The sequence below is a fragment of the Rhinolophus sinicus genome, chromosome X (genome assembly GCF_036562045.2).
Source record: "Rhinolophus sinicus isolate RSC01 chromosome X, ASM3656204v1, whole genome shotgun sequence".
In the NCBI taxonomy this organism is placed as follows: Eukaryota; Metazoa; Chordata; class Mammalia; order Chiroptera; family Rhinolophidae; genus Rhinolophus; species Rhinolophus sinicus.
In genome coordinates, this window is record NC_133768.1 from 18,423,659 (window position 1) to 18,449,466 (window position 25,808).

Below are 25,808 nucleotides of genomic sequence, written 5' to 3' on the forward strand. Positions count from 1 at the left end.
GATCCCAGTTAAGCCTTGCCAGTATTCTGAGCTTCCCAGTGATTACGGCAGACTGTTCTCCCAGGGATTTCCAAATCCCATGCAAGGAAGCAGTCCTTACTCCCATCCTTTCCTCTCTGACCAAGGGCACATCGAATCCTACATCCTAAACTTTCCATCTGTCAGTAGACTTCCAGGTTGTACATTCTGTTCTCGAATACATTACCACTATTTTATTAGTTAATGATGTTTTTGTACCTTAACCCCCCCATCTGATGTCATGGAATGCATCCTTGTATTTCATTACCCATGAACTTTCTGACAACACTATGTCACTGAAATATCTTTGAATAATCATTAATATATGAATGGATACAAATGTGTATTTCACGTAAATAGTTCCATAAAAATCTCCATTTCAGGAGAGATAGGTAGATATGCTTGTGTGAGTGTATACATACACACATCCACACACACTTCTATAAATTCTGAAATTTTTACCTAGCTTTTAAAATATTTAGCAGAGTTATGATGCAGTTAGTCTTAGCAAAGCAACTTTTACCAATTCCATTAACACACAATTTTGGCATCATGTGAAAACCTAAAAATAGTTTTAAAGATCCACTTTCCTGAGACTTAACCTTACAATTTTTTAATTAACAAATTCAAAAGCCAAGTCAAATACCCAAATTCACCTAAATCATACATTTGTCCATACACACAGTATTTATTACCTATACCATGTGCAAAGTACTTTGCTAGGCAATGCAGATAAAAAGATATTACACAATCTATTCCCTCAAGGAGCCCAGTCCCCCAAATGAAAGCAGCAAATACGGTGTAATAAATGCTAAAAACACTGACACCTGTGGTGGCTCCAAGGCAAGCATAAGCAACTACAAGGAAAGACAGGGATGAGGGAAAGTGTCACAGAGAAGGGGAGTGTAAGCCCATTTCCTATTCTTCCACTGAAGGCCGTATCACCTACAAGTGCACTGTCCTTATATAAAAAGAGTACTTGTGACCCAATCTCAAGAGTCAAAGCACTGACTGGTTTTCCTCTCATGATAATCTGGGAGATAGCACACACGTTAGAGTTGACTGGCCAAGGTTAGACGGGAGAATTGAATCTGCAGGTGTGGTTTCATGAACTTCAAGCTCTGGTCATTTGTACAGCTTAGGACATCAGAAACAGGATTTGCAAGTAATCTATTAAAGGGAGTATGCTGCACTGTAACCCAAAGGCCACGAGATGGCGCCCGAAATCCCTTCGCCACTGGCCTTGTCCTGAGGCCCTCTTCCAAGCTAAACTAAAAGCAAAAACTAACTCTGAAACTTTTTTTTTTCATTTTTTGTTTGTTTTACAAATCTAATTTAGAAAAACAATGAAGAAAAGAATTACTAAAAAATGCAGACCAATTCAAAACTAAGTACTGCTCAAGTAGACATCTTAATTTGTACTGAGTACACTCCTTCCATCAATGACCCTGGCCCAGTTAGAAATACATTTTACATTGTGACGTAGTACACAGGTAAATGTGTTTGTGCACCATGCACATGCAGAACAAATTTCACACAACATTACCATCACTATGCATGATACATTCTGATCTTTTAGTAACGGTCACAACCACTAAATGGGTCAGGACCTATAACTTTATAACTTCTTACAAATATGTAAGATATAAATATATATAAACATACATAAAATCAGGATACAATAAGTGCCTGAAATATCAATACGTTGTCATCTGTAATCTTCATTTTACTTCCATTATAGTTTTCTTCATTTATTTTAGCCATATTATTCCCTCTATTAAACGTGCACAATTTCTGTGACATAAAAACCACAATATCTCTACCCTTTCTTTGGTTACTGTCATGCAGGGTGTCATGCGGGGTCTCTGGTCCTGCTCCCCACATAAGAACGCAGGACATGGTGAGGCCAAAAAGGAACACCCACGGAGCCATAGGACGGGGAGTCATACCACTATGTTCTCGCTGGCGGCTGGGTTGGAGACACAGGAAGCAGGAGCCACACTATCCGCAACCTGCCGTCTGCTTCTCTGCCAACCGACCCCACTTGCTAGCGGCACTCCACCGTGCTAGCTGCAATCCGGGCTTGCTAGCTCAGCCACCATCTTCTTGCTAGCCCCCATTTGCTGCTAGCGTAGCCACAGCAGTTATATTAGTGGCCAGTGGCTCACTGGTTACAGCTGACGGCCACCTAGCCACAGCTGATGGCCATCCAATCACCTGAGCCAGCACCTTTCCACGTGAGGCCGAGAGCCTGGAAACTGCACTCCTGGTTCTGTCCCCACAGTTATTATAATGCTTTCTGTGGGGTATTAATTTCTCAGTGCCTCTAGATTACTGAATGGTTTTCAGAAGGGCCTGTTTTATTCTGAGGCTCTGTTTTGTTTGTTTGTTTGTTTGTTTGTTTGTTTAAGCAGACACATCTTAAATAGGATTTTAAGATGATATGCACTATATTCATTAAACTATTTCAATAACTGAACAACTCAATCAAGTCAAGAAATATAGGCCTAAATCAGGGGACTGTGCAGTGAGAAAAATACCCCTGCTTTTACGGAGGAAAAAATTGAACCTGAAGTGCTGAATCCCACACTCCACCCCCTGACCTGGCTGGTTGCAGACGTAGGTATCCCAGGTGCGGGCATTCAGGCCAGCACCGCTTCTCTCACATCACACTGCCTGCCAGAAACCCACCTGCTAGACTAAAGCACCACCAAATCCACCTCAGATTGAGCCTCTTAGATCAAAATAATCTCATGATATAACGGTGTCATCTAGAAGCAATGTGATTTATCAAGGTCCCTTAAATCCGTTCTGAACTTGCCAAATCCCTATTTTTAATTCTAATTTCCTGTTACTTATTTTATAGTAGTTCATTATTTGTTGCCAAGGGAGGAGGAGGAAACATTCACAAGACAATTTAGAGAGTCAATCACAAATGTAGCAAAAGTTTTATTCTAAGGGGGAGATTTTAAATATGCCAAAAATATTTCGGCCAACCTCATCTATTATGGTTGACACCTGATTGTATTCTGATAGAATCACTAGTTAACCCGTTATTGTTAGCAGCTGAGAAAATATGTACAAAATGTGGCAAAGGACCAAGGTACCAGATCGAGCTTGTGCCCACCCCACCTATAAACAGTTACAGGGTGGGTTTTGGGAAATTACTTTCCCTCTCTAAGCCTCACTTTCCATCATCTGCAAAAGTGACCTCAAAGGGTAGCTGTAAAAATTAAATGAGAAAATACATTTTAATGTCATTAGCACAATGCCTGACACATAGTAAGAATCCAGTATAAATAAAAATTCTTATTTTGTGATGATTACATCTTATACCTGATGTTGTTGCCACAGCTCACTAACACACGTTACCATGGGGTTCTATAACCAAATAAAGAATCCATAAATACTTCCAAATGCTTTCATGTTAAAGCATAAAGCATTGATTTTTGAACTTGAAGCTCTTGCCCAGAAATAGAAATCAGGAACACCAACTTGTATTCTCTATATTAAAACGGAAGCAAATATCTTATAAACTAACCTTTACCATCCTCCTGATGCACTTCCTTTCACCTGCCTCTTCTCATCTGTAAAGGAGCGAAATGCTAAAATATTATTCAGAATCTGTTGTACAGTTAAACGCATTTTACAAGTTAACACTTTATAAAACATCAACAGTGACAGCAATTATACTCCAAAGCAAGACTGCCAACTCTTGAAAGCTAGAAATGTATGATCTAAAATGTTATCCAAAATTTGGTTTTAAGAAACCTAATACTAGTATTTGATTCTTCATAGTGAAAAAGGGCATACAATTTACTCCTTGGACAATATACTATACTGCCTTTTCATGTTACAAAACAGAATATAGAGTATGATCCCAGCTTTGTAAAATTTATAAAAACTCCTAGTGTGTTCAATTTATTCATAGGTCTTAACATAAAGAAAAAGGTCCATGGTCAAGTGTCACAGAACCTGATTAAACAAAGTTAAACAGGTGTTCTTATGTCCCTACCTTTCAAAGTCTTTTGTAAGCTAACATGCATTAAAACCTATCAAGAGGAGGGTTAGCCTAGGCATTTTTCCAATGTTACTCGTCGATAAAATGTTTATAGAAGAGCATCTCACTAGCACCAGTGTCCAAGGAATTCCCCCAGGAAAGAGAGCTGGATGCTGGCAATGACTCAGCCCCTTGCCATCCAGCCTTAGACACCATCGCTTTTTGAAACTGTCTTTTTCTTACCAGAACCTTCCAATCATCCAACTGGTAGCCTTTTCCCAGGGCTCTTTATCGGCTTCCATGACACCGCTGATCATTCCCTTCACAGAAATGGCTTTGCGAGGCAGGATGACATAGTTAGGACCTGGGAATCTGGCTGCTCTTAGAACCCTTGAGCCATTAAAGAAATCCAACCAGGCTATGAGAGGGGCCTGGCCAGCCCCCACCCATTCCAGACACCCCAGCTGATGTGCCAGATGTTCCTGCCCCGGACGAGCTCCCAGCTGAACACAGCTGCCTGAGTGACCCCAGCCAATGTCAGATAAGGCAGAAGAGCCTCCCAGGTGAACCCAGCCATCCCACAGAATCAAATATGTCTTTAGAAAGATAAAAGGTCTTTCTCTTGCACAAACTCATCAGAAAGAAAAATAAAACATTGAACTCCCTGGAGTTAGGACTTGAGTTATTCAGAAATCAAGCTCCTGGCTGTATTCAAGGAGACGAGAGAAAGTGGATCATACCAGAGAGAATACAGGGAAGGTGTATTCGGGTAACAGGGGATTTGGATTACCACAAGAAATGGATCCACAGGGTCACATGGGCACGCACAACACAGTGCAAAGCATACTAGTGTGAACTCTTCCAAAGAAACCAGTGCTAAAGATGCCATCCTTGAAGATTGCCCATTGAAGAAATACCTGAGCAAAAACTGAGAACTTGGTAGTACATGCCTGAAGTAAAATTGGGATATCTCGGCACGGACTATTCCAACCACATCCAACCCACGTTAGGAAGTTCCACGCTAGACATGTAGCAATGCTGGGACTGGTTAAAAATTCGCTTTTCCTTAAAGACGTATAGAACACTAAGTATCTAGAACCTACTGTATATCCTTCATAGTTTTGCTTTATCTCATCTTCCTAAAGTCCTGTATTAAAAATTAAAACTTCTAGTTCTTATAAAAAATACTTTATTGATAGATAACAAATATGGGGGTTGAGATTCTGATATCCAACATTACTCAAACAAGTCATTTAACTAAAAAGACAGCAATTTCTTAAAGGTCAATGTCAGTAGAATTCAAAGAGAGGCAATAAATGTCAATTTTCACCTATGGAAATGGCAAAGATTTTTAAAAGAATAGGATAAAATTTGGCAAAGTTCAGGGAAACTGCTGTTGAGTAAGTGAATGTGTGCAGCTGTTCTGGAGGGTTATGTGAAATACATACTCAGAGCCTTCAACACACATGTACGATTTTGTCCTAGACGTCACTTCTCTACAATTTTCCTAAGGAAATAATGTGAGGCTTAAATGTTTTAGCTACTTAGGATATTTACTGCAACACTGTAATAGCAAGGAAAGTTCGAGAAAAAGCTTCAGTGTACAGCAACAAATGGATAAATGTATAATATATAATCTACACAACAGGATGCAGGTCTCTTAACTGAACTTCACTTAACATATTCACACAACTTCCCAGGGCCCGTCCCTTCCCGTCGGGCACCTTAGGGACCCCACCAGGTTATAGGTAGATGTGCAAAATTGTGTGCTGAAGGGCCAAGTGAAGCTCGAGTTGGTAGTAAGCTCGAGGGAGATGAAGACATGGGGAGATGCAGACTGATGCTAGCAAGCCTTTAGAGTGCTGCCCAGGCCGAATTCCGGGAGTCACAGCACACGCCTCCACAGCAATGGTGTTTGTGCCCCGGACTGACTATGCCAGAACTGCTTGTTCATAGTAACTGTGATTTCGATAAATACTAAACGAATAGGATTTTCTTTAAAAGCACTCCAGCTAATTCTGAGGTGGAGCCAAGTTTGTGACACTGATGTAGAAGCCACACTAAAGACGGCATCCTTCCTGGGGCACCTTTTCAGAGATGACTCTTTTCTTCTATGCAGCCTGGTCTTTCTTTTCTGAATTTGATCAACTTCCCGTCCCATCCGGGAAGAAACTGTGTCTTGGCTGCAGACTCATGGAATATTTGTCTTTGGATTCGTAGGTGACACTGTGATACATAGCCCCTTGCTACAGTCCCAGAAAGCAGTAGCGTGCTGGTCACACGGCCTGGTTCTGAATCCCAGCACCACCGCTTACCAGTGGTGGGACCTTGAGCAAGTTACTTAATATCTCTGTGCTTCAGTTTCCTGAGTGACCTAACCCTTTGAGGGGGAGACAGAACCTACCTCATCGTGTTGGCAAAGGAAATAAATGAGCTAATCCATGTCAAATGTTTAGGACAGTGTCCACCTTGCACATGATAAATGCTCCATAAGCACAAGCAGCTGTTATTATTATTGGTGTTCTTGTATTTTAATGATACATCCTGCCGAGCCCTTAGCGGAACGTAGTCAAGAGCTGTCTGGTGAGTGAAAGAATGAACACACAGTCCTGTGTTCCCTCACCTAGAACACCTCTGAACAGCTCCGCTGGGTATGGCTTTAGACCTAGTTTCCCACAAATCTTTCTGAATGCCACATCTTTCGTCAAATCCCTTCACCTCAACTTTTCAGCTACCCTATGTAACAACAAAAGCTGGGAAGTAGAGGCAGGCAAAACACAAAGGAATCATGTAGGGTTGATGGGATTTAGACAACGCAGGGGGACTGCAGCAAAGGTCAGGCTTAAAGAATGCCCTCCAAACGATAGTTTGCCATATGCATAAGCAAAGAATGGTTTCAACGGCGTAAAAAGGCATCTGCCCTAATTTTTTAACAGACAGGAGAGGAGGCGACATAGTAGGTACACAATATAAACCGTCTTGAAAGTATTTATTATTTAAAAGCTCTCTCTCCCTCTGCCCCACCCAGCCACTCTCTTGTGCTGCTTTTCTGATTATCCTAAAAGCTGACTATATTCTTTTTCACTATGGAGGATGAGAATGACCATTAAAACCAATACAGGTGCTCAGGCCCTCATCGGGCACTTCGTCACTGAGGGTGCTGGTCTTCAACAAGCGCGGGTTCCCTAGGGCTCCACACGGTATTCCTTTTTCAAGGCCACCGGTACACTCATGGAGTTAAAGTGCCGCTGCCCATCTAAATATAACATGGACTCTGAAACACAAGAGAGAGAAACATGGAGAAACTTGCAGCACCTCAGAAAAGCATGGTACAAACACAAGACTACTCGAAAACATTGGGACAGCAATGAGAATGCAAAACCAGTGCCAGGCAAGCACTACTGGCCCAGGGGGTGTGCAAGGTCCCTGGGGACGGGCCTCGACTCCTGCCCCTTTCCTTTGACCACCTGTGGCTGCTTGCAGCTGGCACTGGCCCTTCAGACAACAGCCAGGGGAGCAGAGCAGCCACAGCTGCCTACGAGCCGTGAGGCATCCTGGCCGTCAGGGCTGCAGAACCTCCAAAGCAAAATCCCCTAAAGATATGCTCTCGAGCTAACAAGCATCGGTGTTCTTCCTACAACAACTGAAAAGGAGAACAGTTTCTTTAAAAGTTCTTCTCTTTGTTAGGGACAGCCATCATTGCTGCTCACCTCCATATGTTCGGGGGAAAACCAAGGGCACGTCTTTCTCCGACATGAACGTGAAATGAAAGACATTGGTCGTCGTATGCTCTTTACTCTGCAGAGACGACACTTCGCTGTGCACTCGGACTTGAATGTATTTGTCTTGGGTAAAGCAAACCTAAGAGATGACACACACGAGAGTGAGTCCATTGCATTGGGAAGGGAGACCGAGGCAGTCATAAGAGAAGCAGTGGCTTTAGAACATAAAAACTTCTCTTCTAGGCCCTAGTGATAAAAAAAAAAATGTATTTTATCTCATCGCACACCTACCTGGGAAGAAAGAAACAGCAACGATCCAACCTCAACAGGTTTCTGAAACATGATATCGTCCACTGCTACTACGAACGGTCGGGAGCCACTGTTGGGGAAGGCAGAATTAGGGGTCAACTGCAAAATTCAGATGATCTCTATTTTCCCCCTAGCAATCAGCTGAGGCTAAATTTAAATGATCAAAGAATAAACCTAGTAAAGGGTAAATAATCGTACCAGTGAGGAATGGTAAGAGATGCCACTATGACGAGATAAGTGCCAAAATCATTATATGTTTTCCCTTCAACATAGCACCATCTCCTTTTCTCAGGAGCTCTTTACTGGCGTACCTTGGAAATATTGCGGGTTCAGTTCCAGACACCGCGACAATAAAGTAAGCATCAAAATAAAGCAGGTCGTAATCTTTTTGCTGGTGGAAGGCCTTGCCTTCAATTTATTAAAAAAGGCAACATCTGTCAAGTGCAATGAAGTGAAACGCAATAAAATGAGGTATGTCCATAACATACCATGTTTCCCCAAAAATAAGACCATATTAATTTTTGCTCCAAAAGACACATTAGAGCTGATGGTCCGGCTAGGTCTTACGTTCGGGGGAACATGGTACTAACTTAACCTAGTCAGAGCACCAATTTCTAAAATGAAGATCAAACCCAACTGGTATCAGTGCGCTATGTATTTAAAAACAAAACATATTCCCCAACACATCCACACTGGTCCACAATGTTTCATTTCAGTTGGGCAGTATACATTGCTTCTTAGAAGTGAAGACTACCTTAAATCGAACTCACCCAAAGTTATAAGCAGTAGCCCATCCAAGTTCATACGCTTTCCTCATAAGGAAACCACCAAAGATCCGATTGAAAATGTTCCTCTCCTACACGAAATAAATAAATATTAGCAAATACAAGCTCATGGCCACCCTCATATAACAAAGGAATTCACAATGCCATAAAACAGGGGCCAGTTTAAAGGTATCAAATCTTAGATGAGTATCACGAGTACTAGTTACCTATTTAGAAGATTCTTCACTAAATCACAGTACCTGAGGGTGGCAAACTTCCAAGCTCTTCAATTTTGAATCCTCCATCCACACTGCATTAGGGGGCAAAACTCGACTGCGAAAACTTATAGTCCTGTGCAAATGGAGATTCAGTAAACCCTGTTAAGGGCATGGTTTCACTGCTGAAAAGCAAAATATTTGCAAACAATTCCCAGTATGTTCAGGCAAGCATAGTTCTGGAGAAGGCCAAGGTTTGAATGCTTTCCCACAGGAAATCTCAGCAGCCTAACTTACTTTGGATCCAGCGTGCTAAGAAACATCTCATGTATGGTCGTCCTCTCCTTAGCATTGGGAGCCATTTTCAGTAATGACATGGAGCTGAAGGCGACCCTTCTCTCCTTGTTCACTGCAACAAGGGACAATAAAGAGCCACAATCAGGAGGGTCTCACTACGCACTGGGGTTCCTGACCTGGGCTGCCTTGGACTCTACAAGGGCAGTATTTCCAGACTGTAAAAAGTGCACTGGAAATTGTACATATATCCTACATAAAACTTTCACGTGGGAATTGCATTAGCTCAGCGTGAAACCACTTATTATCCTCCTGACCTACAGCCCTGACCAGCAGCTATTTCATTAAGATACATGTCCCATTTCATTAAAAATGAGAAAACAAGTTACTTCAATTGATAAATATTGGCTGACTGATAAAATCATTCAAAGTATGGACTCCGTGGAACAAAAAATAAGGTATTTTTAACTTCAATACATTCTTGGCATGAGTAAGACATTTGACTGGTATAAGGAGTCCATACATACTCTTGAATATTCCCCTCTACAGTACGGTCAATGTGCTTTTTAAAGTTTATCTTATTATAAAGAAATTAATATACATTCTCCTTGTCTAAAGAGCTCTTCTTCCTCAGGGCCTTCAGGGATGAGTGGATTTACAAATGCCGGCCTAAAGTGAAGAAAAGAGTACAAGTTTAAAACGTGCCATCACCTAATAAAAATGGAAGATGAACAATTACCCACTAGTTTTAAAGTCTTTGCTGTTTGTTTTGGGTAACGCTTACTGACTACTTCACACAAGAACTCTGGAACAATTAGCGGAGGTTTCTGGTTAGAGACTTATCTGTACTAGAAGTTTCACATTATAAAAAGGACATAGCCACTTGCCAAAATGTTTCACTGGACCCTAATCATGAGATAACAGTCATAATAGGTTGTAGAACATTCTATAAGACAACTTGCATGGAGTGTTCAAAAATGTCAATGTCTTAAAAGACAGAAAATGGCAGGGGAACTATTGCAAAGAAACATGATAGACAATTGTAATACACGACCCTTGATCAGATCCTGACTCAGGGGAAGAAGTTATGAAGGATAATTTAGGGACAACTGGCAAAGTCCGAATATGGATCGCGTATTAGATAATATAACTGCATCACTGTTAAATTTCTTGGATATTAACAAAGGCATTGAGATTATGTAAGAGAATTACCTTAATCTTAAGAGATACACGCTGAAGTATTTATGGGGAAAATAGTATCAAACTTACTTTCAAATGAATCAGGGGGGAAATGTGTATATGTGTGTATATGTTTGTGTGTGTATATATATATATATATATATGTATTTATAAAGGGGGTAGGAAAATAAGGCTGGTGGTAAAATGTTAGTTGGTGAATTTAACTGAAGGGTATATGGGTGTTTGTTACATGATTTTACTTTTCTGTAGGTGTCAAATTTTTTAAAATACATTGAGCAAAAAGGATGATGGTATTTCACTATGGTAGAATCCAAAAGTTTGATGAAACAATAGAAACAAAAGATCTGAAATGGCAGCTTGGAAAACTGAAATATATCAGCTGGGAGAGGAACTTGAAATAATGCCCCCCAGTGCTGGCAAAGGAGGCGTAGGCCAGGCACCAGGGGCAGCAGGTCTGCTGGGGCTAGTGGGAGGAGTTAGACGAGCTGGGTGCATTCTTCAGATCGGAGGCACCAAGGTATTTTTCAGTCTAATACAGTGTTCCACATCCGTTTTCCATGCAGCAGAAAAGATTTCTCATTGCAGACTCCTAACTTGAGTTCCTAACACAAATTAGACTTCCCATCGGCCTCTGGACTCTGTCCTGTACAAACGGCAATCCTGCAACACTCCCTTCCACCCCTACTCCCACACATACAATTAGATTTTCTCAGATTAAAGGCCTTGGGGGTAACTGCTGTTAGGAACCAAGAACTCAATTTAAGAGAAAAAAGATAAAGTATAAAGCCAAATAAGTTACAACCTGTATGGTTCAACTTGTCTTGGAAATGACAGTATAAACTCATGAGGTTGTTTGCTTTTTGCTTTTCAACATCCAAAACAGGACTAAATTCATCCAAGCTCTGTCCACTGAAAAGGCCTAGATACCATGGCAAACTAGTAACAACATACAGTTCTGGTGCCCAGATTTTGGTCTCTAAATACTGGTTCCCACTAAAAGGAACCCCAGGACTCCTTGAAGAAATGGCTGACTCCATGCCTAAGGCAGGAAATGTGTAAAATGAGCCCAAAATATCTCATTGCGCCAGACAGCAGGCAGGTATGAAAGACCAATGGGGAAATATCACAGGAGCCAGTTTGAAGAAGCTCCCACTGACCAAAGACTCTAAGCAGCAAGAACAATGGCTGCAATTTATTGAAATATATTTACTACATTAAAATCCAGAAATTCACAATGGGACTTTTTTAAAAAGTCAAAACAGTAGAAAAAGCATGTCATCAAAGCTGGTGAACCAACTCATTATTCTGCAAATGTGTAAAGAAAGGGCAAGAATAAACATTACTCTTGACTTTCCTTTACAAACCAAATTGCCCTAGGTGATGAGGGGCAAATCTCTGCTTTACAGAATTCCAGCTAATAAACGCACCAGGAAAGACAGAATTTGAGAATCACTCTACACCCCCACATGATTAAAGCACTCATAAACCACGGACACTGAGAGCCATGGAGAAAGGCTGATGGGGAGCTAGCTCCGCAGGATGACAAAGTGTAGTCTGGAAACCTGCTGCACTGCACTCCGCGCTGCAGAGCATTACTGATCATAAGCTGATAAACTGCACTTCACAGGAGAAAGATCGGTCTGTCACTACTTGAACTCACACATCAATCTTACTATTACTATGATTGGGACATCCATACCATTGGGTATGACGCACTATGACATACGAGATACATAAATAGCATCACCTACAAAGTGCGCTAGCCAAATATGTTGACCCTGAATCTAATTAAGGCTTTAGATCGAACTCAAGTTTACAGAAAATACTACGGGTAGAGAAACAAGTCCAAAAAAAAAAAAAGAATATACCATGAGGAAGCAATGAGACAAATCCAGAAAGCTGAACATTGTATAGAAGAACTGATTCGGCCTTGTGACAAGTTGATACGAAACAATGTGGGGGCAGTAGAGACATACAACTATTCTGGATGAAAACAGCCTTAAAAGAGACCACACAATTCTATGAATACACAAAAGCTTTTAAATGATACACTTTCAATGGGTGAACTGCATGATATGTGAATTATATTTCAATAATGCTATTAACCAAAAAAAAGAAAAAAAGAACAGACTTAAGAGACAGAGAAATGAAATGCACTGTGTACCTTGTTTGGATCCTAATTTGAACAAATCATTAAAAAGCTATTTGGGGAAAACTGAATATGAACTATTAGAATATATTAAGGATTTACTAGTATTTTTGTTAGGTGTGCTAATGGTAATGTAAGAAAATACCTTCATTTTTAAAGAGATGTCAACATTAAAGTATTTAGAGGTAAAATGTCATTATGTCTGGGATTTGTTTTAAAATATTATAAAGAAAATAGTACACTTTAAAAAAACAGATGAAGCAAATATGGCAAAAATGTTAAAACTCTTAAGTTCAGGTGATGGGTACATGGACATTCATTATAGTCTTCTCTCCAGTTTTATGTATCTTTGAAATTTTTCAAAATAAAGAATTAGGAAAAAACAGCAATTACCCTTTATTTTCAGAATCACGAGCCACCATTACAAATGTTGCATCCAAAACAGGACTAAAGTCATTGCCATGTGACTAAGGAACAAAGGAAAGAAAATGCAGATGTAAAAAACGCATTTCCTGGGAAGACCTACTACAGTTCTAACAGATACCATGCATGCTTTGAGAAAGGCCGAAATTAGAAAAAGAGAAGCGCGTTCATTAACCACCAGCTGCTGAGTCGCCAGGCACAGAACTAGGCTCTGGGTGGGAATGGCAGCATGACCAAGGAGCCTGGGGTCTATCAGGAGACAGACACCCCAAATCCCAAACGGAGACCAGTGCAAAGTACGGGGGACCCAAACTATGGGCTCAGGAGTAGTGCATGAATGGGACCCAAGGGCAAAGGTCACAGAGGGACCTTCTCCGTCCTCACTTCACTGTCCTGCATCGTGCCAAATTCCGGCTTTCTTCAGGCCTACCTGTCCTCACAAGGCACAGACCCAGGTGGACCCCCCACCGCTCTCACAGACATTAGTCTTTTCAGGGAACTTCACGGTACCAACTACCAGCACATATGGATGTTTCCTTAGCCCAGCACAGAGGCTCCAAGAAGGGGCAAGATCAGTGATAATTCTGTGGAGTAAGCTAAATATTTATAACACACAAGACTTTGAGGTTTGAAGGTATTTCTTTCTCCCCTAAAGTCTGTACTTCCAGCATGGTCGTATGGTGAAGTCGTATCACAACCTGAGGGTGCATTCACTTCCGTCCTCATCACCACTGCCTGTGCAGGTCCTATCACCTTGGCCCTTGACTTTCTTCCAGCATCTGCTCTAAGCCTGTTGGTTAGTATATAAGGCCCTCACCACACAGCCCATATTCCTCTCCAGAGGCGCACAAACACTCCCGCCTGCACCCTTCTCCCCAGCCATGCTAACAACATGGCGGTCCCGGAATGGACCCCACTGTCGAACACCTGCCCCCCATCTCTTTGCCTCATGCTTTCCTCTAGCTGCGTTCACCCAAACACTCCTCTCGGCCACTGCCCCTGCCCAACGCCCAAGGCAGAGCTCATCCTTCCCGCCTTTCTTTGCCAGCTAATGGAAACAAAGCCATCTCCTGACAGCAGTTCTCAACACAAGAGAGGCGGATACCACCCCTGGAGGGGGCATTTGGAAATGTGAAGGGCTGGTTTGCGTGGTCACATGACTTGGGGGACATGACTAGCAGGGTGGGGGTAATCAAGGAGCTAACACCTCACAATGCAGAGGACAGTCCTACAAAGCAATTTTCCCACATACAGTGCCAATACTGTCCCTGCTGAGAAATGCTGTGTAATACTGTGTTACCCCCAAAATAAGACCTAGCCGGACAATCAGCTCTAATGCATCTTTTGGAGCAAAAATTAATATAAAACCCGGTCTTATTTTCGAGGAAACACGGTCCTTAACACACCATAGCATAATCACTTATTTATGTGGCTGCCTCCCTACTGCACCATGAGTTCCTTGAGGACAAAGACCATTTTCATTCCCATTTGTAGCCCAAGCACTTAGCACAAAGACTGGCAGAGAGCAGGTACCTAACCAATGACTGCCTGATGTCTGATTGAGCAGTACTAGGATGTAAACTCCAGGAGGATGGAACTGTGTTTTGCTCGCAGCTATATACCTGGCCCAAATTGCTAGGTGAACGTTAAATGAGTGGACTCAGGAAGTGGGCTAGGTGAATCTCATCCAGATCCCATTGGGGAGGAGCACATAGTCTAGTAGAAGAGAAAACATGTTCACATGCCTGTGGAGCAGAGCTTAGCAGGTCAGAGAAAGGATACTGAGAAAGGCATCACGGGAAGGAACAAGTACTATGAGGAGGGAGGATGGGGAAGGATTCGAGCAGGGAGTGATCCAGAAGCACAGGTGGAACACTTGGACAAGCAGGGCCAGAACACAAGGGTTGCAGGCAAAGGGGAAAGTGTAAGCAATGATACGCCTCCACTCCCTTCCTGTTTAAATTATCGTTTCTTATAGTGAACACCTACTAGTGCCAAGGGTCAGGAATGCAAAGGCGAATGCCTCCCTGCTCGTGGGATGCTCAAAGTGTCCGGCAGTGAACTCTAAGAAGGTATATAAATGTGTCGGGAGGAAGGTCGGTTGGAACTAATTGACGGAGCACCTGGGATCCTAACTAGTCAAAGGAGTTTACATTTTCACCCACAGATAACGGCCACTGAAGATTTTTGAGAAGGAGAGTGATGTGATTTAAGATCGGCTTTGGAAGATCTCTTTGGCAAAAACATGTAAAATTAACAGCGAGAACAGGCTAGCGGCAGGCAGACTAGACTAATTAAAAGACAGTGTGAACTCAAGAGGCAGTGAGGGCTTGAATGAAATACAGGGCCAAGGGGAAGAAGAAAGAACTCTGGCGAGTTGCTGAGGGTGGTGACTTTGCCTGACTTGGCAAGGGCTGCACAGGAAAGGGAAAAATTACAGCTGTCACAAAGGTTTGGAGCTGGGAAACCAGGCGGCTGGCAAAGAGAAACTGGAGGAAGATCGAGATTGGAAAGGAAGCTGATGAACTCAGTTTGAAACACACTGGACTAGAGGTAGCAAGAGCACACATGGGGGAATATAACAGGTACTCGGAAAGATAGGTCCAAAGGTCAAGCCCAAAATAGAGATTTGGGCCCATCTCCATAGTAACGATAATAAATGAACATTATTCCAACATTTGATTAGCGGTTACTGTGTGATGGGCAATGTACCAGCTACCACATATGGGTGGGCTGCTTTTCCTTTCACCCTTACCACACCATCAAAGGTGGTACTATTACTGTTTCCATGTTGCACTTCAGAAAACAGAGGCTCAGACAAGGTGATTTACCCACAGTCACATGGCTACTAAACAGCAAGACTGGGATTCGAACCTACGTGCACCCAAACCAGAGTCAGCACACCTATCACCAAGCTCCCTCCCTGGAATAGAAAGGATCAGTCGAGTATGAGTTATTAGGTAAAATGGCTAATGAGAAATGCAAATTTAGAACCAAGATTGTACATGCCTAACGCTGATTCTCACTGGCTCTTTCCTTCCAATAAGTCCTGTGACTCTTTTTCACAGGACTACTTGTCCAAGATTCAAATTGTCAAGATTCCCTAGAAAGCTGGTCCTATGCCAGAAATCTGCTGTGCACGGCACTGAGCAGGCTAGGAATCAACCGTGAAGATAAAAAAAGAATATGGACACATCATAGCAGCATCCCATCAACTTTGTGTTTTGTTTTAAAAACAGTGGTACTGTCAGTTACAGCAACATGGAAGCTAAAGAATCCACCTGCTTACATATAGCACCAAATAAAAAACTACCTAACTATTTTGACAAATAACTTTAATTACTGCAGAGCAAGCTTCAGACTTTTTCCAAAAGATGAAACACTTCATAATTCCTTGACAGAAGAAGTGTATCTGAAGAATAGGTCTACTGAATATGCTGGCATAAATGAATAAGTCATTCTAGTAAGTTTTCATAATGGTATCTTGGACATACTCTGAATTATTTCTGTGCTATTATCCTCTTTGAGGTACTGTGTCTTGTCAAGATTTCTTCATTTCTTTATAACAGCTATTCTGTGTTTTGCTCATTAGCGGGGCTGTTCCTAACTGCTGTACTAGACTAAATGACTTCTGGGTTGAACTGTGTCCCCCCAAAAGATATGTGGGTCCCAACCTTAAGTACCTATCAACGTGACTTTATTTGGAAATAGGATTGTTGCAGATATAATCAGTTAAGATGAGGTCATAGTGGAGTAGGGTGGGCTCCAATCCAATATTATCGATGCCCTTATAAGAAGAGACACAGACACACAAGGGGAAAATGCCATGTGACAATGGTGGCAGAAATTGAAGTGTTACAGCTACAAGGCAAGGAATGCCAAGGGTTGGCAGCAAACCCTCAGAAGCTAGGATAGCAAAGAAGAGTTCTCCCCTACAGGTTTTACAGGGAGCATGATCCTGCCGAGACCTTGATTTTGGACTTCTAACCTCCAAACTGAGACAATTAATTTCTGTTGTTTGAAGCCACCTGCTTTGTGGTACTTTGTTACAGCAGCCCCAGGAAACTAACACAGTGACCCACTCAAGCCTAACATCACTCATAGACTTTTGTGAAATTCTCCGGGGTAAGATCAGAAACAAGGACCTTAACATGAAGCTGTATGTGATTTGAAATTAATAAGCATTAAACATAAACACCAAATAATGTGTCAGTCTTTGTCCAGGAAAAACATAGTAATAACCCACCATCTGTATTTTTTTCTGGAAGGGGTGAGCTATAAACCTGTCTGTGGACAGATAGGTAAATAAGCTTTCCTTTCAGCGAGATATGTTGGAACAAGGGGGCAATCTATGGGCACATACATACCTGGAACATTTGCATCTTCACTTCCATGGATGTCTTCCCAACCCAGCTAACATGGCCACTGAATTTGATATCCTGTTCTGGGCTTAAGCAACTCTTACACATATCTGCAAAACAGAAAATCAATTTGAGTCCAAACCATACCCAAAATTTTCTGTACTGTAAATGGACAATTTGGTTGAAATTGTGGCAAATTCTACAACATTTCTTTTTTGTCTTCAAAACTAAAAATGACTTTTTTGACATACAAAAGAAATTCGTGTCTTTTTGAAAAATGGAGACAAGGCACAGACTATAAAAAATAAAACTGGAACCATGCAAAACCAAAAACAATTATAATAAATATCTTGGTATATGTCATTATAGACATTTTCATATGCATATGTACATAAACATTGCCTCACAAAAGGAAAATATTTCCTCTAATCTCAATAATATCTTGTAATTATTAAGAATTCTAAGTGTGCGTAGAAAACAGGATCGCTTACCAATCTTGTCTACCAAGGCTGTAACTATCGATAAAGGAGACATATTAGCTGAAGGAATTTTGTTGTGCATGTAGCAAATAAGAACTGTAGGAAAAGAGAAGAGAACCAAATCAAGGAAAAGCAAAATTATTTCTCAACATTGATAATTTACTCCCTGTAACCCATAAAAAGTCTTATCTTGTTTTGAAGACCCACTCCCCCATGTTCCTTTAGTGGTCTTATCCTAGGACCCAAGACTTCTATACATTGAAGACATCTGGGAATCCTCTCAGCCGACTGCCCGCTCAATTTTGGATTTGGTGAGGAAACCGAAGCCCCAAGTCCAGACCCAGCAGGTGGCTTGTCACCGCGCCACAGAGACACAGTGCCTAAATCAGAAAAAGATCCCAGCACTGAGTCTGGAAGCATCAAACACCTTCAGAAAAGAGAAACAAATCACAGGTGACTCACAGCCACCTGTTTTCCTCCTGAATCATTCCTAATCATGAAGCAATTATTTTGCTCAGAGTATCCCTTTCCCGTAGTACCCTGGGCTGCTCCACTACCCTGTGGTCATCTGCACACTTTCCATATTTTCACAGGAATTTGTAGGTGCCAAGCATGTTCTAATGCACCTTACAAATGTCACCTCATTGAAACTGGTATCACACTTCTGTGTTTAATGGCGTCCCTGCCTCCCCATGATTCATTCAGATTGGTATTGTCAACTCTCAGGACCGGGTCTGTGCTCACTAAACATTTGTTGAGTGACAATAAATCCTTCCATCTGTGCCCTGTTAAAGGACGTACTAGGGAAAAGAAAGGCTAAAGGCAAGCAATTCCATTTAAAAGCCTTTGAGGTACCCCAAAAAGAAACCATATGCATCTGACCTATGGCACTAACAGTAGAAATGAAAAGATCCAAGAGCGAACAAGAAGGGAGACTTGACAAGATTTGACTCATCTCAGGTTTCCAGCTTGCCTGAGTGAAGATGATATACCATTCGCTGAAAAAGAGAATACAGGCAGAGCGGAGTGGCCTGTTTTCAACATGCTGAATTTGAGAAGCCTATGGCCCACCCAAATGAAGACGTCCAGTAGGCAGGAGGACAAATTGGTCTAGAACTCAGAAAAGCAGGCCAGGAAATGTACCTTCCTAAATATTCCACATACTGATAGCAACTAAAGCACGGGGAGTACATTAGATTATTTCTAGAGAATATTCAGATAACAAAAATAGGGCAGAAGACAAAACCCTAGGGATAACTGACATTTAAGGGATCAATAGAGAACAAGAAGCCTACACAGGAGACTAGGAAGGAACAGCCAGCGAGGCGGGAGGAAATGGCACCAAAGCCCAAGAGTAAGTCTGACAATACTAGGAGCTGCAAAGGGGCTGGGTACGCCTGGAAAAGCACCCAGTAGATCATACTATATGAGGCCAATGGAGATCTTGGCAACAGCAGTTCAATGGCACGAGGAGTAGAAGCCAGAACATGGCAGGCTGGGAAATAACAGGAGGTCAGGATACAGAGGCAATGAGAGCAAATAGTTTTTTCTAATTCTTTCCAGAAAATTAGCTCTGAAGTGAGGGAGAAAGACAGTTGGAGAGTGTTGTTACAAGGGAAGGGGATCTGACCTGTTTCATTTTAAATGGAAGAGACTTGAATACATTTATAAGTTGAAGGAAAAGCGAAGTTTAGGAAAGGCCTGAGTGAGAAAGCATAGGTGATAAGGCAAGTTCCTTGAAGAAATGGAAGGAATAGACTTAAGTAAACAGGTGGAAGGGATTGGCGATGAGCAGGAGGTAAACAGGAAAAAAGGGGTAGGGACACCTAAATAAACCAAAGTCAAATATTTGTGTGTGTGTATAATTCTTTTCAAAAGGCCAATAAGAATTTTAAACCAGGTTTATTTAATCTGAAGAGAAAAGTAGCTACTAGTTGTAAGCCTAACAATGGACTTACATCTATTTTTAAAGTTTTTAGGAGCCTTTCTTTAAACCCTTTCCCAACAGTTCAGGCCAGAAGTCATTAGGTAGGAGCAAGCAAGGTGGCCCAGAGTGGGCTACTGAAGTCCAAGTGAGATCAGGAGGAAATGGAGAGAGGCAAGAAGAGCTACAGCCCAGCATGGTGCAGCCTGGGCACAATTTGGGGGGTGACCTGCAGAAGGGGACCTGGCATGGGCTCGAACCCCAGTGAGGCAAGGGGCGCGTCCATGAGAGGCTAGGGGTGGCGATGTATTAGAGGTGGTACGTAAATGTGTGAAGGATAATGGAGCCAGCGGAAGAAGGGAATTGTAAACAGAAAAGGGGAGTAGGTAAGAATGAACCTGCGGTGCGGAACGGGAACTGTCAGTATGAACCCATGGTTTTCACAAACAGACTGATAGATAAGCACAGAGGTAAATGTACGTGTATGTGCATATATTCCCCCAGCTCGTCCACTGAAAGGGCCTGGGAGCAGTCATACTCCAGCAGCAATGACCACTTCCAGCAACCTGGTCTTGGTTTCTAAGTACCATTCTCCATTTAAAAGAACCAGGGCCCCTTAAAGATTTGGCTGATTCCAGAACTGGGGCAGTGAAAGTGCAAATGAGCCTAGAACATCTGGCTGTGCCAGAAAGTGAGGAAGTGCTCAAAGAATGATGAGGACACATCAGAAAAAAAAAACACACACAGAAGCCAGCTTGAAGGGAGTGGGACAGTCCTGGCACAATTTGGGCATCAAAATAGATGATAGTAACATATTATAACCCATTCAATAAAATAGGAATCCCTGAGTCCCTGTAGATTTTAAGGGAATAAATTGAAAATCTGATGAGGAATGGGATATTTACAAGGTCTCAAAGTACCTCCTTACAAGGTACTTATTAGTTACAAAGGGGGAAAAAGTAACTTTACAGTGAAGAAGCCTGAAAGACACCACTTTCATCAAGGAATCACAGTAATGGGACACATTAGAATTATGCACCACTTGATAGGATGCAATAAGAACACAGCATTCCTTCTGTGACATTCCTGCTAAAGATGCATGTCCCGAATCTAATATTGGGGGAGCATCAAACAAATCCAAATTGAGAGAAATTCCACAAAAGAACTGGCCTATAGTCTTCAAACGTGTCAAGGACATGAAAGTCAGAGAAAGACTGAGCAACTATTCCTGATACAACAACTAAATGCAATGTATAATTCAGAACTGGATCCTTCTGCTGTAAAGGCCCACTGGCCAAAGTTGAATGGGGTCTGAGGGTTAGACAGTGTTCATTTCCTGATTGTGATGGTTGTATTGTGGTTATACAGGAGAATGTCCTTGTTGGTAGGCAACAGACATGAAAATATTTGGGGGTGATGTGCATATCAGCAACAGTCTCTCACATGATTCAGGGAAGAACAATTCCTTATGCTTATTTGCAACTTTTCTGTAAATTTAAGACTTCTAAAAAAGTTGTTAAAAAGAAGAATTAATCAGATTATAACTCTGTTAAATAGGAAACTACATTTTTGGGGAAAAAAGTATTATGACAATTCAGAGGCAGTGAACACACTCCTTTTTCTGGTCTTTCAAAATACCCTCATCTGTGCCGTTAAAGAATAAAGGAGCCCTTTCTAGCCATGGGACTCAATGTATAGCTGTTAAGTGTCTATTTAGAAACACTAAAATAATACCAGTACCTCCTAAGCTGTCAAGATCCTCAAGAATCCTGCCAAATCTGTGAAATAAAGAAAAATGGGATTAAATGAAAAACCATGATGATTGCCCTTTAAAAAGAAATAACACACTTTGGGATGATGAAAATGTTCTTAAATTAACTGAGATGATGGTTGCACAACTCTCTGAATATACTAAAAACCACAGAATTGTACACTTTAAATAGGTGAATGGTGGTGTATGAATTATATCTCAAAGTTGCACTAAAAAAAGAAGTAAAATAAAAACAAATAACACAAATAAAAATAGTGCTGTGTTACCTTATGGTGTTCTGAAAAGTCAAATACTTCTCTCGTAATGCAGGCTGACTACCCAAAGGCAAGAGAACTTCGATGTAACTGTCTTTCATTCTCCTAGGTGGCAGTCCCTCCTGTGACTTAGCCAAAAAACTGTGAAGCAATTTTCTTTCTTCCATTGCTTTCACATGGTCTCTGAGAAGAAAGGACGGAAGCTTCATGAAACATGGGGGCAGTGCTCTCCTTTCATTCCAGTGACATACAGGCCAGTCAGGCACCATCAAAGGAGGAAAGAGAAGGTCTGGACCTACCTCATCTCCTCTTCCTCCCTCCCTTCCCACCTGCCACTTGATGAAATTAAAAATTTCTGTTAGAATTTCTTAGGCTAGTAGATAAAAACAACATACTTATAAGTAGAATAGATATACCCAAATGAAGAATACATTCACACTCATCAATAAATGTACTGAAGTAATAGAATATTTGAAGTCAAATTAAAAATTTGGCAATAGAACTGTGTGTGTGTGTGTGAGTGTGTGTGTGTAGCATATCGATCGATCAATATGTAGCTAGATATGATATATACATAATGTGTATATATGATAAAAATGAGCTAAACAGCGACATGGCCACTGAACTCCATATTCCCATTTCTCACCTTGACAGTTCTCGTATTCACTGTGCCCCAGCTCTATCTCTCTCTCTGCCTTCAATTTCAGGAGAGACAGAGGAGGAAAAATGGAGTATGTCTAAAAGAAGTATGAAGGCAGAGCAAAAGGTAAAGAGGAAGAAAACATGAGAAGGAGAGAGAAAAGGAAGAGATGATTAAGGTGAATAGAAGAGACAAACAAGGGGATAGAGTACTAAATTGTTGACAATATCATTAAGATGTCTTTCTAAGCTTCACTTATGAAGTATTTACTGTTGCCAGAAAGGTTTAGCCTACAAAAAATATATGGGAGATAGAAACAAGTTAAATGGCACCAGGTAAATGAAGAAGGTGGACCATTCCACAAGCTTGGCCTCTTTAAAGTCAAGCTCATGGGGATAAAATTAATTAATTAACTAATTAAATTTAAAAATTTTTTTAAAGGGAGGGAGGGATAAATGTCTATTATCCTAGATTAGGGAAGGCTAAAGAATCGTAACCATCGAATGCAATATGCAATTCTTTATTGGATCCTGGTGTTTTCAAAAAAGCTACAAAAGACATTCGAGGAACAGTTGAGGAATTCTGACTATGGAGGAGTAATATACTATTAGGGAATTACTGTCAATTTCATTATGTAAGACAACGTCTTGTTTGTTGGAGATAAATGACTGCTGATTTTATTACATAGAAGAATGTACGTACTTATTTATTGGAGATGCAAAAGTGTCATGATACCTACGTATAATTTACTTAGAAATAATTCAGCCAATATATGTATATTGGCAAATCTGGGAAAGTATGTATTAATAAGTATCCAGTCAGGATGGGACATAGGTATTCTTTTTTTCTATTTTTCAGTAAATTGAAATTTTCATATAAAGAGTTAAGAATAAGTCATTAGATCATTTCTATACCAATAATAGATTATTGTATGTCTAGTGATCATTTGTGCTTTTTCTTTTTATCTCATTTTAGCCTCAAAATTCTACGCACCAAGAGGGATATTATCGTATTTTACAGCAGGGAAATACTGAATGAAAGAGAAAGACTGTATGGGAACCTGGTTAATTGTGAACTGACAAGAAGCAATAAAGGAGTCAGGCTGCATGAAACAGAAAAACCAGGAAACTTGGGTTCAAGTCCCAGACCTTGATACTTAATCGTTCAATGTGAGTTTCAGTTTCAGCAAATGTAAAAAAGGGGTAGGAACATATGCCAAAAGCATGTCACAAGTTTCGTTGAGCATCAGTGAAGTAATATACCTGAATGCACTTTGAAAAATGTAGAGCATGTGTAAATCACATTATTTTATGAGACGATATATCAACTGATGAATATGTTTGAATGTTGATCTTCTCCCTCAAGTAAAAAAACCTCTCAACCCATTTCCGAACACAGGGCCCTCCCATCCCTACCATGGGACCATCAACGGAACCTAAATACAACCAAGCATCCCACTTTAGGGATGAAAGAATGAATGAACACACAAGAGTGCTTACCTCCAGTTTGTGGATGCTCCTACTATCTCCCGCAACTTATCTCGAACTGAAACAAAAATAAAGACGTCATCCCGTGAAAACAAAGAAATATGAGAACTGGATATGGCAACAAGCTCAAGAACTATGAAAAGTGATTCATGCACTCAAAAGCTTTCAAGAGCCATGAATTTCCATTTAATGTCACAAAAACAGCTCAGATGAAGGAAGGGATCAGGCCTCTGCTTCCTGAAAACCTGAAACAACTTTTGTCTCCTCAATGCAGAAAGGAATACCCTGAACCAATCACTAGGGTTTATATAAACAAACAAAAAAGGGATGGGACTGTATCAGTGTCAGTAGGAGTCTTTCTATGATGGAGATACTATGATTGGAATCCTCACCTATCTTCTTATAGGCAGATCAAATTACTTAGTTCAGGGACTAACAATAATATCCAAATCTGAGTATCATTCTATTGATTTATCATATATTTATATTATCCCAATTGTTAGAAAAGCTTCAGCCAGAAAAATGAAGCAAAGACATAAATCAAGGAACAGCAAAAAATGCCATTTAATTTTAGTTAATGCAGGCCGGCCCAGTGGCTCAGGTGGTTGGAGCGCCACGCTCCTAACGCAGAAGGCCACCAGTTCGATTCCCACATGGGCCAGTGAGCTGCGTCTTCTACAGCTAAGATTGTGAACAACAGCTCTCCCTGGAGCTGGGCTGCCCTGAGCAGCCGGAGGTTGGCGTGAGCTGCCGTGGGCTGCCACCGGCTGCTGTGGGCTACCGTGTGCCGCCATGGGCAGCGGCAAGAGCTGGTGTGAGCTGCTGTGAGAGGTCAACTGCCTCAGCGGGAAGGAGCGCAAGGCTCATAATACCAGCATGGGCCAGGGAGCTGTGTCCTACACAGCTACACCGCTAGACTGAGAAGCAACAGCTTGAACTGGAGAGGGGGGAGGCAGAAGTAAAGGGAAGGGAATTTTAGTTAATGCCCACTGCCCAGAAGCAGAAGAATTTAGTGCAAAAAAAAAAATTAAACACTTAGTTGATGCTAATTACCCCACGCACCATGATTCACGTATATAGGTGAACGTGCTATTTGGATAAAGGGAAAATAAATTAGATAAGCAGTAGTAATTCAAAACTAAAAAATAAGTCTAGAGGGCTTCAAATAATGTGCTGAGTTCATATGTTTTTTTCCTAGCATTTTAAAATATATATTCCAGTTATAGGATATTAACTATAGCAATCCTTGGTCATTCAATAACCAATCAAAACCAAATATGGTTAGATTAATATGTACATTAAGTTTCATGGAAAAAAAGGTTGATTTTTCTATCAAACCATAAATTTGGTGCAAACTCTAACTGCAATTAAATCATAGATAACTACAAAAACAGCCATTAGTAAATTAGTCTTATTTCTGTTTTGTTTTCCTCCTGAGTTCCTTGACTAAAAGAATGGACAGAAAGTACCCAGAACAGTACGCAGACCGCTGATGCTCACTGACACAAAATAATTATTATTGGTTTAGTCAGTGTAAGAAGAAAGGCCAGTGCTGAGGGCTAAGAGTGAAGAATTCCTAATTATATTTATATATTTATATATTTATATATATATATATATATATATATATATATATATATATATATATATATATATATAGTTATTTGGGCCCTTTTAATTATAATTATAATAAATACTCCTAAATTGATAAAGAAATTCATAGTTTGCATATCAGATTAGTAACTGAAATTCACTTCAATTAAGCATGGATTAAACAGGGTCCCTCTAACAAAATTGT

The 25,808-nt window shown here is 40.9% G+C and overlaps 1 protein-coding gene across 11 annotated transcripts in view; it reads right to left on the reverse strand.

Moving 5' to 3' along the window:
- Positions 1-5,198: 5,198 nt before the first annotated feature.
- ACOT9 (acyl-CoA thioesterase 9) overlaps positions 5,199-25,808 on the reverse strand; it is a 58,360-nt gene continuing 37,750 nt past the window's right edge. For all 11 annotated transcript variants that reach the window (XM_074324064.1, XM_074324061.1, XM_074324060.1 and 8 more), the window contains 13 exons: positions 24,023-24,068; positions 21,896-22,066; positions 21,599-21,636; positions 17,947-18,030; positions 17,462-17,565; positions 13,065-13,138; positions 9,924-9,991; positions 9,326-9,437; positions 9,074-9,164; positions 8,820-8,905; positions 8,032-8,119; positions 7,729-7,879; positions 5,199-7,292 (listed from right to left, as the gene is read on the reverse strand). In XM_074324064.1, coding sequence (XP_074180165.1) covers positions 7,204-7,292; positions 7,729-7,879; positions 8,032-8,119; positions 8,820-8,905; positions 9,074-9,164; positions 9,326-9,437; positions 9,924-9,991; positions 13,065-13,138; positions 17,462-17,565; positions 17,947-18,030; positions 21,599-21,636; positions 21,896-22,050 — 1,140 coding nt within the window. In that variant the 5' untranslated portion in view covers positions 22,051-22,066; positions 24,023-24,068 and the 3' untranslated portion in view covers positions 5,199-7,203. The remainder of the gene's footprint in view (positions 7,293-7,728; positions 7,880-8,031; positions 8,120-8,819; positions 8,906-9,073; positions 9,165-9,325; positions 9,438-9,923; positions 9,992-13,064; positions 13,139-17,461; positions 17,566-17,946; positions 18,031-21,598; positions 21,637-21,895; positions 22,067-24,022; positions 24,069-25,808) is intronic.